The sequence below is a fragment of the Delphinapterus leucas genome, chromosome 4, assembly GCF_059928025.1.
Source record: "Delphinapterus leucas isolate spDelLeu-1000000601 "Yukka" chromosome 4, BTC_Dleu_Yukka2, whole genome shotgun sequence".
Classification (NCBI taxonomy): domain Eukaryota; kingdom Metazoa; phylum Chordata; class Mammalia; order Artiodactyla; family Monodontidae; genus Delphinapterus; species Delphinapterus leucas.
Genome location: NC_143132.1, coordinates 68,371,755 through 68,387,549, shown reverse-complemented (window position 1 = coordinate 68,387,549; position 15,795 = coordinate 68,371,755). Strand labels below are relative to the sequence as shown.

General features: G+C 39.7%; 1 protein-coding gene across 1 annotated transcript in view; it reads right to left on the bottom strand.

The window, feature by feature from the left end:
- SLC49A4 (solute carrier family 49 member 4) overlaps positions 1–15,795 on the bottom strand; it is a 99,014-nt gene that overhangs the window by 65,370 nt on the left and 17,849 nt on the right. The window contains exon 3 of the mRNA XM_022567154.3: positions 3,583–3,848. Within this exon, the coding sequence (XP_022422862.2) occupies positions 3,583–3,848 (266 nt within the window). The remainder of the gene's footprint in view (positions 1–3,582; positions 3,849–15,795) is intronic.

Here is a 15,795-nt window from a genome sequence, read left to right as displayed (position 1 = left end):
AGACCCCGAATAGCAAAAGCAGTCTTGAGGGAAAGATACGGAGCTGGAGGAATCAGACTCCCTGACTTCAGACTATATTACAAGGCTACAGTAATCAAGACAATATGGTACTGGCACAAAAACAGAAAAATAGATCAATGGAACAAGACAGAAAGCCCAGAGATAAACCCACGCACCTATGGTCACCTAATCTATGACAAAGGAGGCAAGGATATACAATGGAGAAAAGACAGCATCTTCAATAAGTGGTGCTGGGAAAACTGGACAGCTACATGTAAAAGAATGAAATTAGAACACTCCTTAACACCATACACAAAAATAAACTCAAAATGGATTAAAGACCTAAATGTAAGACCAGAGACTATAAAACTCTTAGAGGAATACATAGGAAGAACACTCTTTGACATAAATCACAGCAAGATCTTTTTTGATCCAACTTCTAGAGTAATGGAAATAAAAACAAAAATAAACACATGGGACCTAATGAAACTTAAAAGCTTTTGCACAGCAAAGGATACCATAAACAAGATGAAAAGACAACCCTCAGAATGGGAGAAAATATTTGCAATCGAATCAACGGACAAAGGATTAACCTCCAAAATTTATAAACAGCTCATGCAGCTCAATATTAAAGAAACAAACAACCCAATCCAAAAATGGGCAGAAGACCTAAATAGACATTTCTCCAAAGAAGACATACAGATGGCCAAGAAGCACATGAAAAGCTGCTCAACATCACTAATTATTAGAGAAATGCAAATCAAAACTACAATAAGGTATCACCTCACACGGATTAGAATAGGTATCATCAGAAAATCTACAAACAATAAATTCTGGAGTGGGTGTGGGGAAAAAGGAACCCTCTTGCACTGTTGGTGGGAATGTAAATTGATACAGCCACTATGGAGAACAGGATGGAGGTTCCTTAAAAAACTACAAATAGTTTTTAGACCATATGACCCAGCAACCCTACTACTGGGCATATACCCAAAGAAAACTATAATTCAAAAAGACACATGCACCCCAATGTTCCCTGCAGCACTAGTTACAATAGCCAGGTCATGGAAACCACCTAAATGCACATCGACAGATGAATGGATTAAGAAGATGTGGTACATATATACAATGGAATATTACTCAGCCATAAAAAGGAACGAAATTGGGTCATTTGTTGAGATGTGGATGGATATAGAGACTGTCATACAGAGTGAAGTAAGTCAGAAAGAGAAGAACAAATATCATATATTAACGCATATATGTGGAACCTAGAAAAATGGTACAGATGAACTGGTTTGCAGGGCAGAAATTGAGACACAGAAGTAGAGAACAAACGTATGGACACCAAGGGGGGTAAGTGGTGGCGGGGGTGGTGGTGTGATGAATTGGGATATTGGGATTGACATGTATACACTGATGTGTATAAAATGGATGACTAATATGAACCTGCTGTATAAAAAGATAAAAGAAATTAAATTTTAAAAAAAGTCATGCCTTTTCCTATGTAATAAAGTGGGAGACTGAAGAGTAATGTAAGCAGAAAACACCAAATTTCTTGTGCATTCAGCAATAACATTGGGTCCCAAAAAAAAAAAAAAAAAAGAAAAGGAGTGAGCTGTCTACAGGGGGGTTAAATGCTTTATTTACTGCCACCACCTCTAAGTTCACTTTTATTCCCTCCAAATCCTACTGGGTTGGCCAAAATGTTCGTTTTGGTTTCTCCATGTTCTGGAAAAACCCGAATGAACTTTTTGGCCAGGCCAATGTTTTGAAATGTAAATTCCATTATAGAACCCTCTAGTGTAAAATTCTCCAGAGTGTGACCTTTGCCTACAACATGATGAACTTCAAACCCTTTAGTTCTGCTTAGGAGGCTTGTGTGGTATGGCTTATCTCTCTGGCTTCATCTATCACCACTCTCACCAGATCTAAGCTACTCTGGGTTTTCAGCTGCTTGAATGCAGCAGGCTCTCCCCGCCATTACTGGGCTTCTCCTCCATGGTTCTCTCTGTCTTTCTAATGTATTCTTCCTTCTGCCCATTATAGTTAGCTAACTCTCATCCGTCAGGTTCCAAATTAGATGCTGCAACTCCAGGAAGCTCGACTTGACCACCAAAATCTGGTTAGGTGCTTCTCCTCTGAGCTCTCAAAGCAACTGTAGGTCTTTGGTTATGGCCCTTACCACCCTTTTTTACAACTGTTTGTCTGTATCCTTTGGGACACTGTAAGTTCTGTCTGGTCAGGAACCATGTTTACTTCAGTGCCTAGCACACTGACAGATACATAGGAGTTCAAAATATATTTGTTAAATTAATAAGTAAATACATGAACTAATATGAAGTACATCATAATCTGGTCCTTTATCTTTCCAGTCTCATTTTCTGCCACTTGCTACCTACACCCAAACACATATTTACACCACTCTAGTCACAGCAAATTACGTGCAGTTCCCTGGACATACTGAGCTCTCTCATACCTTCTCTGCCTTCTCAGTTGCTGTTCCTTCTATAAGGAACCTTAACCCGCTTGAACATTGAGTGAACTCCTATGAAATTCTTAGTTTTAATTATCACATTCCTAGTGAAGCCTTCCCTGATTCCTTAACTTCTCCCCAAAGCCAAGTCAATTAGGCCTTCTAAGCTCTGTATATCCTTGTTTGTATTATAATGATCTCATCAGTGATGTTACCAAATCCCAGTGCTTAGCAAGGTCCTTGATATATAGTAAACACTTATAAAAAGTTTTCTGAATGCAGAAGGAAATAATAAGCAGGCACATGGGGAGAGGGGATATATATATATATATATATATTTTTTTTTTCGCGGTATGCGGGCCTCTCTCTGTTGTGGCCTCTCCCGTTGCGGAGCACAGGCTCCGGACGCGCAGGCTCAGCGGCCATGGCTCACGGGCCCAGCCGCTCCGCGGCATGTGGGATCCTCCCGGACCGGGGCACGAACCCGCATCCCTTGCATCGGCAGGCGGACTCTCAACCACTGCGCCACCAGGGAAGCCCCAGAGGGGATATATTTAAGGAGATCTAAGAGTGGACTAGGGCTTGACTCTAGAAATAAAGAGAAAGAACCCAGGAGTATATTTTGAAAAGATCAACGTCCCTTATTAATAGACTAAACATACAGAGAGTAGGAAATGAAAAGGATAAATCATGGGTGATGTAGGTTTATAAGGTTAGAGAACATGGCCAATGACAGGGAAACTGCAAGGGAGAAAATGGGCTTAACACCTACCAACAGATGCTTAACAAATATTTATTGTGGATCATGATGTTCAGCTTTTTATACTGATATCTAGAAAAGACACCACAGTGCTTAACTGTAAATGGACAGGAAGAGCAAAGTTAAGAAATAACCTTACATGTAGCAATAAGACATTTTAAACTTAAAAACTTCCAAGAAAGGGTCAGTTTTAAATAGGCATCTCCATATTATATGAAAGGAAAGCACATATATGAATATGTATGGATTAGTCCTCTATTTCATAAGAAGTGATCTGGTATACAAAAAGTAGAGTGAAGATGATGGGGATAAAAGACAAAATATAACAGGAAGAAAATAAACTTCAAAATACCTGCATATAATACAGTCTCTATGCGATCTTTAATGTGGGCCCTGCTATTCTCTGAAGCAAGAAGAGGCGCCGTCCCATTGGGAGCTGGAACAACAAGTGGTCCAACTAAAAATGCACATGCTCCCCCAAGATAACTGAGCATTGATGCAATAGCTGTGGCAGTGGCCCGCTCGTCTGCAGAGAACCACGTTGTGGAGAGGAATGGAGCTGCGTTCATTACAGTCGGACCTGCCAATCCATTTAACAGCTGTCCTGCATGGATTAGTCTGCAATCAAACAAATTAAAAGGCTGTGAGGTAGCTGAGACAGGAATCTTCTAGACAAAAAGAAGTTAGCCACACTGCAGTTAACTATGGCAATAAGAATACATATCGGTAAAGACTATGACACACCTGAAACGTAAAGTATGGTGACTCTCTGTGAGGGAGATAAAATACAGCAATAGTCACCCCTTATTCATTTCACAAATATTTACCAAAGCCTCCGATTTGTGTCACATTCCAAACTAAATACTTCCAATAACTTGTTTCATTTGTTATCACAATACTATGTGGAAGCTATTATTATCCCCATTTATTGAGATATGAAAGCTTTGGCTTGGAAAGATAAAGAAACTTGCCCAAGTGCTAACAGGCAAGCTAAGATTTAGACCCAGGTTTGACTCCCAAATCCATACTCTATTAGCCTGCCACTCACAGAGACCTAGTAAGTGCCGCCAGCCCTACAAATAACACAGTTTGCTGAGCTCAACATTTCACACCTACTCTGTGCCAGGTGATGGAAATACAAAAAAGAAAGTAATCATTATAGAATCTTCTAATGGAAGAGGAATCAGAGGATCTAGTCTGCACCTAACTAGTTGAATGGCCCTGGGTAATATGTCTTTGTAGGATTCCATTCCTTCTCCTCTAAAATGATGAGATTAGTTTAAATTGAATATTCATGCCTCGAGCATTTGTTAGGTTAAGGTACTACAATCACAGATCACTAGGTCCCTTCCAGTCCCAATTCTCTGACTATGACTTTAATGGTAAGGGTTAGTGAAAAGTAGTTTCTTGCTTCCATTCCAGTTGTTCTCTTGCTCATCCTTCCTCACTATTCTATTCAGTGCTCTATCCTGTTCCCTGCTGAACACGGAACGTGAAAACCCTTTTCCCACATTTCTTCCTCCACCCCCAAAATATACATTCACATTCAAGAGTAGCCTTGAAGGAGAAAATAAGCCAGAAGTCCAAAAAGCACAGACAAGAATGTGGAACCTAGAAAAATGGTACAGATGAACCGGTTTGCAGGGCAGAAATAGAGACACAGAAGTAGAGAACAAACGTATGGACACCAAGGGGGTAAGCGGTGGCGGACAAGAATGGGAAGTGAGTCAACCTCTTCTACCTTGGAGGTAGAGGAAAGGGAAGGAACAGTGTATGTGACATACACGTGATACTAACTACTTTTTCTTTCTGTTCCTTTTGCTTTTCAGTCACCATGTGGATGCCAAATCCTCTTTTTAACAAGTACCACCTTAAGCTACTTAGAAAAAGTTTTTTGAATGTACAAGGAAATAGTAAACAGGCATGTGAGGAGAGGTAGGGCCGTAATGTAGAAGCATAAGTGAGTGGGAAGTGAAATATGTGAATTACATCTGCTCAAATCTTTGTATATGTTGGAAAAGTTATTCGAGCTTCAAGCATCATTAATATTACTAAATTAAGAAAACCAAAGACATTTAAAATTTTTCTTGCGTAAGGGGAAGTATTTTCTACATGACAAACACAATGAAACTGCTTATAAACCAAATACCTCCTCCAAATGCCAGAGGGTCCCCAGCTGTCACACAGAAATTTCATCATAGAAGTATTCTTGAAACACTGTCATTAAGTGGTTTTAATCATGACTCGTGATGGTACAATAATCAAACGACACATGACGGCTCATAAAGGTAACTGCTTTGACATTTACCACCTTTAATGAGGTATTCCTGAAAGACTCATCTCATCTAGAGGGAGAAGGGTTGGAATGAGTAAGATTTATTATGCCTAAAAATGTTAAGAGTAGAAGGAGAACATGGAAGAAACGACCTATTAAAAAAAAAAACCTTGATAAAACAGTATGAATCCTGAAAACTAAGGTATAAAGCTCAAATCATTGCCATGGCTTAACTCTTTGCTACTTCTCAGTGAATTCACGAATAGACTATTTTCCAAGGAGCAAACATAAGTCATAGAACACGTGAGCTTGAGATAAGGTAAGGATCATCCAAGTCCAGTTTACTCAATTCTCAGATCAGAATATTTCTCACTATAACATGTATACCTGCTAACATAAGTATCCAGAGCACGTATAGCACTAGGGACATTTCAGATGGCTACTAAGTCTAAAAGGTCACCGAACTTGGAAGGCCAACCTAAAACATGAATTATCAAAGTGAAAAATCATAGGGAAAAACAAGCTGTTTTGGCGTTTAAAAATTATTCTAATTTAAATAAGTAAGTGCTTTTTTTGCATTAACGTCATCATAAATAAATGCACTCCTCATAAATGAGCTCAGTAGGAGAACTGGGACCTACAGGATTTTGGGTTACCCTCTGAATTCATGGGAAACCTGGCAGGGAAATCCAGTGCCTGCTCTTCCCAGCATCTTTAAATTTTCCAGAACTTAGTTCTGCTCCTTCTTGCACCTATATCCCAGAGTCCCTCAGGGCCTGGCACTTACTAAGAGGTTACAAGCACTGCCGTCTGGTAACCATGGCATAACACCAATCTGTAATATAAAGATTTTCATGTTTGCCTGACACTGGTTTCCGTCACCTACCATTAACTTACCCTATTTTTCATCTTGTTTATGTTCTCCTTTGCTGTACAAAAGCTTTTAAGTTTCATTAGGTCCCATTTATTTATTTTTGATTTTATTTCCATTTCTCTAGGAGGTGGGTCATAAAGGATCTTGTTGTGATTTATGTCACAGAGTGTTCTGCCTACGTTTTCCTCTAAGAGTTTGAGAGTGTCTGGCCTTACATTTAGGTCTTTAATCCATTTTGAGTTTATTTTTGTGTATGGTGTTAGGGAGTGTTCTAACTTCATTCTTTTACATGTAGCTGTCCAGTTTTCACAGCACCACTTATTCAAGAGGCTGTCTTTTCTCCATTGTATATTCTTGCCTCTTTTATCAAAAATAAGGTGACCATATGTGTGTGGGTTTATCTCTGGGCTTTCTATCTTGTTCCATTGATCTATATTTCTGTTTATGTGCCAGTACCATACTGTCTTGATTACTGTGGCTTTGCAGTATAGTCTGAATGGGAGAAAATATTTGCAAGTGAAGCAACTGACAAAGGATTAATCTCAAAAATTTACAAGCAGCTCAATATCAAAAAAAACAAACAACCCAATCCAAAAATGGGCAGAAGACCTAAATAGACATTTCTCCAAAGAAGATATACAGATTGCCAACAAACACATGAAAGGACACTCAACATCACTAATCATTAGAGAAATGCAAATCAAAACTACAAAGAGGTATCACCTCACACCAGTCAGAATGGCCATCATCAAAAAACCTACAAACAATAAATGCTGGAGAGCGTGTGGAGAAAAGGGAACCCTCTTGCACTGTTGGTGGGAATGTAAATTGATACAGCCACTATGGAGAACAGTATGGAGGTTCCTTAAAAAACTAAAAGTAGAACTACCAAAAAAATAATAAATTAAAAAAAAAAAAAAGAACTACCATACGACCCAGCAATCCCACTACTGGGCATATACCCTGAGAAAACCATAATTCAAAAGGAGTCATGTACCACAGTGTTTATTGCAGCTCTATTGACAATAGCCAGGACATGGAAGCAACCTAAGTGTCCATCAACAGATGAATGGATAAAGAAGATGTGACACATATAGCCAATGGAATATTACTCAGCCATAAAAAGAAACGAAATTGAGTTATTTGTAGTGAGGTGGATGGACCTACAGTCTGTCATACAGAGTGAAGTAAGTCAGAAAGAGAAAAACAAATACCGTATGCTAACATATATATATGGAATCTAAAAAAAAAAAAAATGGTTCTGAAGAACCTAGGGGCAGGACAGGTATAAAGACGCAAACGTAGAGAATGGACTTGAGGACACGGGGAGGGGGAACGGTAAGCTGGGACGAAGTGAGAGAGTGGCATGGACACATATACACCACCAAATGTAAAACAGATAGCTAGTGGGAAGCAGCCACGTAGCACAGGGAGATCAGCTAGGTGCTTTGTGACCACCTAGAGGGGTGGGATAGGGAGGATGAGAGGGAGACGCAAGAGGGAGGAGATATGGGGATATATGTATATGTATAGCTGATTCACTTTGTTATAAAGCAGAAACTAACACACCATTGTAAAGCAATTAATAAAAAGCCTTGGGAAAAAAAAACTTACCCTATTTTATGAAATTAACTTGTTTGTAAAAATATATTTTAAAATATATTTTTATATTATTTAATTATATATAATTAATTTAATTAAATGTATTTAAAAATAATTATAATTCATTAATTGTAAATTAAATATATTTAATTAATTATAATTAATTAAATTAAATATATTTTAAAATAATTCAGTTATATATATAAAATCTTGTTTTCCCATTTAATAGTAATGCATAGAGGTTGCTTTTTTTTTTTTCTGGAAAAGTGCTGGTCCTAAGACATAATAAAATCATACAAACATTACCGTAAATTCTTTAAAATGACAATTAAGGAGAGGAAATAATTATAAATGGTTCAATACAAGTTGTATTATTTAATTCATTTAACAAAGATGTACTGAGTATTCACTGTGTATTGGGTAGGCACTGTGATAGCAATGGGTACATGGGAATATAAAATTAAAAAGCTAAAACTCTTTGAGTAGTTGAAGAGTAACCTACCAGTACTGTATCAGGAATATAAAAAAAAATAAGGCAATAATTAGGCCTAAGCTTGTGGGGCCTGGGACAATAGTACTAGTAGAGGTCCCTGCACACCCTCCTTCTCCTCTGACCTCTGGTTCTGATCTACAACATCAGGGGCTTCGCATACATGTACATGAACCTTAAGGTCCAACTCCATTCAAGCTCCATCTATCCCCTTCCAAACACCTGCCCCTTAGCTACCCCTTGGGCCTAGGGAGCACACCCCAGGGATACAGTTCACTCTTGGAAGAACAGACCTGGGAAAGAGGTATGTTGCAGGGATTGCTGGGGTCTTGTGTAGCTTGAAAGTGGTGATGGGCAGGGCAGACACATCTCTTCGGCTCTACAGACTCCTCACCCCATAAGGAATGGCAAAACTGAAGGAAAATCAGAGTGGAACACTCTTAGGCATGGAGTCCAGGACAAGGACCCGGTGGCACTACTGGCAACAACAGTGAGGTACAGAGGAGGGATGGTTTGGAGGGCTGTTAAGGTGGTATAATAGATATAGTTAAGTGAATGACTGGATATAAAGGGGGGTACCCATAACTGTAGAAATGTCCAATAAGTGGTTGACTACAGGTTGCAAGCTAAGGAAAGAGGTCTGAGATGAGACATATACATTGGGTTTGGGGAACAAACTCTGGAGAATACCATCATCTTTTAAATAGTCAGGGGAAGAGGAGTCTAGAAAGACAATTGAGAAGGAGCAATTATAGAGGCAGAAAAAAAAAATAAAACAGGAAAGACTGGTGTCATAGTAACTAAGGAGAGAAGGGTTTAGAGAAGATGAAAGTGAGGCACCAATAATTTCAGATCAAACAGAAAGAGGGTTTAACTGAAATGTAACCACTGGATTCGGCAACAAGGAGGTCTTGCATGATCTCAGCAGAAGCAGTTTCAGGAGACTGCTGAGGATGGAAGTTGGATACGTGAGAAAATGGAAATTTACAATTAGACTATTCATTCTAATTGTTAAAAACAGATGCCAGAACAAAACTTAGGTATATGAACTTGACAGTATGAAAAGGAAAAACACCCAGCTTAAATGAACAGTCTGAACTTAAAAGTCTCTCTGCCTTCACATGCTGAAAGATAAATGCAACTTGTTATGATTGTCCTAATGCTTTTGAAGCACTCCTGAAGGAAGCTGGCTTTCAGAAACTCATACCGATTGATCTGGGCTGACTGTTAAAAACAACATGGACATATATACACTACCAAACGTAAAATAGATAGCTAGTGGGAAGCAGCTGCATAGCACAGGGAGATCAGCTCGGTGCTTTGTGACCACCTGGATGGGTGGGATAGGGAGGATGGGAGGGAGATGCAAGAGGGAGGGGATATGGGAACATACGTATATGTATAACTGATTCACTTTGTTATAAAGCAGAAACTAACACACCATTGTAAAGCAATTATACTCCAATAAGGATGTAAAAATAAAAAAAAAACAAAAAAACAACAACACAGAACAACAAAAGAGGTGTGATTCACAACCTTCCGTTAAGTGAAGTAGATCACATAACTTAACGTTAATTTTTCTGTCATGATTACATGCTTCAGTTTTGTTTTGCAAGTAGCAGTTAAGTTCCTTGTGGGTAAGGACCACGGTTTCTAAACTCCCCAGAGTGCCTCCCAGGGTGCGAAGGCAGTGTGGATGCTCTCCAGGATCCAAGTACAGGGAAGTGGGGTCACCGAAATACACAACTAACCTGTGTTGTACAAACCTCACAAGGTTCCACCACATACATCACATCAGTTCCACTTGTAAATTTTAAAAAGCTTCTATTCAGCAATACAAAAAACAAGGTGATTAATATTTGGGAAACAAAACTTTTAGAAAAAGAAAAAGAGAGTGGTTAGAGCGAGGCCAAGGCTTTAGCACTGTCTCCAGCACAGTGCACCCGGGGAGGGCAGGCAGAAGTTAGCAGCATGAGGATGTAGTTTTGTCTCCTGGGCAATAAGCTCTGTAGCAGAAAGGGAGCTCTCTGGAAGCTGACTAGTTAATTCAAGGGGTCTAACTCTTGCTTCCTTGCCTGAAACTTCATGCCTGATGAAGATGGGTATACTCGTATATTCACAGTTAGGAGACTGCAGGTGTCCTGACCTTTGCAGGTCAAGCCCTGACAGACGTGCCAAGGCGCAGGGGTGCTGCTCTCCTTCATCCCAGTCTCCTTTCACTGGTCCCTTAATTGACTCCCTCTCCTTGTCTCCCCCTTCCCACCCAACTTCCTTTTCTTCCCTTCTCCCTTGGGTCTTTTTTCTTTGTCCCTTTTTTTTCTCCTTACATAGCTTCTGCCTACTTCTGAGGCCTAGTTTACACTGGCCCCACAGGCCAGGTGGAAAATAGGGGAATTTCCCTTGTGGGCTGAGAAGAAGATTAGATCAGAGCTTTGGGAGTTTTTCCAGCATCAGCAGAACCAGATGGTAGAGACTAGGAAGTGGGAGCGGCCCACCAGTGTCGGTACTGCTGAGGCTGGCTGGCCCACGGCAGGCATGAGGACACCTAGCATGGCCTGGCCACATCTGCCCCGGCCCTGGGCACCTCAGCCCTCAATTGCTGCCCCTGCCCATGGAGAGGCCAAGGCTCAGGGGCACCTAGTGTGGCATTTCTGCACAGCTGCATTCCTTTTCTTATTATTCAATATACTATAGCTTTTCAAACAAATGCCAATAGCTAAAGTTCAAACTGAAGACCTGTAAGTTCATGTGTTTTCAGGTACTTGACATTTTAGCTTGTATTTAATGATATTCTGGTATCCCAACCTTTTGCTTCCTGACATTTTGGAACAAATACCCATGATTCTTAAATTATTTTCTACTTAGAATAATACGATGTTTTAGAGTTTGAATTTTTATAGTTGGAAGAGACTTCAAACCTCAGCTAGATAACCCACCCTCTTGATTTTATAGAAAAACCGAGTTCCAGAAAAGCTAATAATACATTTAAAATCACACTTATTTTATAACTTATTTATAACTTTCTTTTCTTCAAAAAGTATTTGTGAGGGGAGTTCCAAAGTCATATAACTAGCTAATGGCTAAGCCAGGACTAGAAATCAAAATTAAATGTGATTTCACCAGTACACAAATTTTTTTTTTTTTTTTTTGCAGTATGCGGGCCTCTCACTGCGCTGCAGAGCACAGGCTCCAGACGCACAGGTCCAGCGGCCATGGCTCACGGGCCCAGCCGCTCCGCAGCCCGTGTGATCCTCCCGGACCGGGGCACGAACCCGTGTCCCCTGTATCGGCAGGCGGACTCTCAACCACTGAGCCACCAGGGAAGCCCCCTTTTTTTTAAGTTTAATTTTTTTTAATACATCAGGTTCTTATTAGCTATTTATTTATTTATGGCTGCATTGGGTCTTTGTTGCTGCACATGGGCTCTCTCTAGTTGTGGTGAGCGGGGGTTACTCTTTGTGGCGGTGCACGGGCTGGCATATTTTTATTCTATGCAGAGATGTACTTTATAAACCTTTATTATGACTAGCACTGGGGATAACATTAGAGAGTTGGCTTTTTAGAAACTGAGCAGATATTTCCTCAGTGTAAATCCAGCATTCTTAACTTAAATTCTATGTATTTTTAATGAGAAATGATTTAGAATAAGAATACTTATCTCTAACACTCAATATGCCAATGGTTCACAAGCTTTCTCCCAATTCCCCATTCCTAATCATCCTGCATGAGAATAAACTCATGTGTTACAGGATTTCCTGGATATCGAAAATGGTCTAAAGTGCTAGAAGTAGTTTTCCTTTATTTAGCCCAAAAAGGCAATAAAAAGGGTCAGAGATGCTATGAACTAATTACAGGAAAAAAGAAGTTAGGAAGGGAGAAACAGACTGAAATGGTGAAAAGGAATGAGCTTTCTAAAGATTTTTACCATAGCCTCAGTTTTCTTTTATGAAAATCTACTTCCCTTTTGTACCCTTTAATAATTTTGGCCAATTATGATCCAATTAAAAATATCTACTGCATATCTACTATGGTCAAGGCACCTACAGCAGACACTAAAGGGAATATAAAGATAAGAACTATAGTCTGGGCCTAAAGAAGCTTATAATAATAACATAGCAAGTACAGTTACAGAAAGTTCATTAAAAAACACAGTGAAAAGAATATTGGGTTAGATATCAAAAGACTCAGCTTCTAGACTTATCTAAATTTATTAACTGTATAATCTTTGGTGAATCACTTATTCTCTTTCATTTCAATTTCCCCAAAGGTACTTTATCTCACAGGATTTTTATTAAGGCCAAATACGATAATCTCTCAGCAAAGCTCGGGAGAAAAATGGACTTAGTCCTGGTCTGAGAGAGACCTACCTCCCCCCATTCTGTCTCATAACGTTTTTTTTGTCTCATAACTTTTACTTTGTCCTCTTAGTTTAAAAGTATTTTATATATATACTCGTAGTAGAAAAGAAGTGCATAGAGAAGAAAAAGTCCATAAATTCAATGATTCAGTAACTCATATAACCATTCCTAATATTTTGATTTTTCAGTCTTTTTTTCTTTCAGTTTTTTTTTTCCAATGCATCTCTCAATCAAGACAGGCACAGGTAATCATAGATATCAAATTGAATACACAGTTTTATGCACTAAATCATTTTAACTTTATAGTGTATAATAAGCATTTCTCATTTCATTCTTTATATCATAATTGTTAATAGCTCCACTGATAGTCTATCATACAGATGTACAAAAACTCATTTAACATTTTCCTAATGTTTGTTACTTATTTGTTAATATTAATAATGGTGTTGTGATAACCTTTGTATAAAAATATTTGCCATTTCCAAATTATTTCCTTAGGGTCGATAAGTCAGAGGGTATGAACATTTTAGATCTTATGAAATATACTCCAAAGTTGTATTTCAGAAGAGCCTGTAGCAATTTACAGTCCCATCAGTAGTGGTCAACAGTGCCTGCCTCACCAGCATTGAATACCACTATTTAAAAAATACTCACCGAAAAATAAAGAAAAAAATTAAAAAAAAATTTTTAATAGAAAAATAAAAATTACACACATACACACAAAGTTGGTGTGTTAGTTTTCTATTGCTGTTATAACAAATTACCACAAACTTAGTGGCTTTAAGACAACACTCATTTATTCTCTTACATTTCTGTAAATCAGAAGTCCAACATGGGTCTCACTGAGCTAAACTCAAGGTGTGGCATGGCTATGTTCCTTCCTGGAGGCTCTAGAGAAGGATATGCTTCCTCGTCTTTCCCAGCTTCTGGCAGCCACCTGCATTCCTTGGCTCCTGGCCCCCCTCTTCTGTCTTCGAAGCCAGCAACAGTGGTTTGGGTCCTTCTCACACTGCATCTCTCTGACTTCCTCTTCTATCTCTCCTTTTAGGACTTTTGTGGTTACGTTGGGCCCACCTGGATAACCCAGGATACTCTCCCTATTTTAGGGTCAGATGATTAGCAAACTTAATTCCACCTACTATCGTAGCTCTCTTTTGCCATGTAACAGAACACATTCACGGGTTCCGGGTATTAGAACATGGACATCTTTGGGGGATGGGGGTATTATTCTGTCTGTCACACTTGGTAAGGCCAAAAGGGATCTCCTTGTTTTTGTGTGTGTGTGTGTGTGTGTGTGTGTGTGTGTGTGTGTGGTTTTTTGCGGTACGCGGTCCTCTCACTGCTGTGGTCTCTCCTGTTGCGGAGCACAGGCTCCGGACGCGCAGGCTCAGCGGCCATGGCTCAGGGGCCCAGCCGCTCTGCGGCATGTCGGATCTTCCCGGACCGGGGCACGAACCCGTGTCCCCTGCATCGGCAGGCAGACTCTCAACCACTGCGCCGCCAGGGAAGTCCAGGGATCTCCTTGTTTTAATTTGCATTTCATTTTTTGACTACTGGTCTTTTTTCCCATTGGTATATTACAATTTTTCTTATTTTGAATGAGTGCTTAATATATTTATTTGTATTATTTACCTGTTCTTGCCCTTATTTTGACAAATATTTTCTCCTGTTGGTCAATTTTGTTTTAAGCTTAACAATTTGTACCCTCAACCGTTTGTAAGTGGTCAGATCAATTTTTCTCTTTATAATTTTCCTGTTTTTCATGCTTTAGAAAAAAATTCCTATGTAGAGATCAGATAAATATTCCTATATATTGTTTTCCAACTAAATATTTAACCATTTAATTCATCTGAATTTATTTTGATGCATGGTATAAAACGAGGATCTAAACTGACCTTTTCCTCCTAATTAGCCAGTTTGCCTGTGGTAGAGACAATAAACTATCCCCCAGTGTCCATTCTCTCTATTTTCCTTTTAATTACAGAGCACCCCAAGTCTGTGCTGGGGTGAGCTACAGTCTGCATTTCCAAGCTCCCCCTGCAGTGAGGTGGGGTCTTGTTACCAAGTTTGGGCCAATGTGATGAGAGCGGGAGGATTTCAAGGTCACCTCCTTGAGGATAAAATGCTCTCCCTGGTCTCCCTCTCCCTCTTCCTGTGGGATGAAATGTTACTACAGTGTGGATAAATCCACTCTGGACTCCTGCCAAGGCATCTCCCTAGGGAAGCAACAAGATAGAGGGAACTTAGGTTCCTTTGTAGAACAGAGCTGCCTAGGCCCTGGCCCACCTGCCAACTCTGGACTATCACATAAGAAAGAAATACTATCTTGTTTCAGCCATTATATTTTGAGACTCCTCACTATTACAGCTTAACTGTTCCCTGATTGAGAAATTAGCTCCAGAATTAGGATTCTGCATTCAGAAAGGCATAACATATTTGGCACTGACTTAGTGGTTAGGCTGCAGGCTGAAAAGGCAGGTGACTTGCGAGATGCAGCAAAACCACTGCTTGTGATTACCTGGAACTGGCTGGAAAAAAATCAGAACACTACTCTGTTTCCTGCCCCTTGCCGCTTTTAGGATGGCGCTACAAGAGAGATGGAGCCAGGCAAGTGGTAGCTGGTTTGCAAGCACAGACGGAAGGGACATGAGCTCTGCTAAGAGGGTTTCTCTCAGCCCAAGGCCTACTATCCAAATTTAATGAGAATCCAGGAATTTGAAGCCTCAGGTTGTTTCTGTATCCTAAAATGGCAGGAAATAACATCCTTCAGAGCCTGTCTAGCAGCAAAGATCAAATTAAAGGTGGTATTTTCCTACCCAGTCCTTTTTTCAGATGGCATCCTGGTAGCCACCACGAAATTGAGGGAAAAGGGATGAGCTGAGCACAGAAGGAGTAAAGGAAAGGAGATTCAGCCGGTGTAAGAAACACAGCCGTAAGTAAAAACCTTTGGATGTGGCTACATTTAC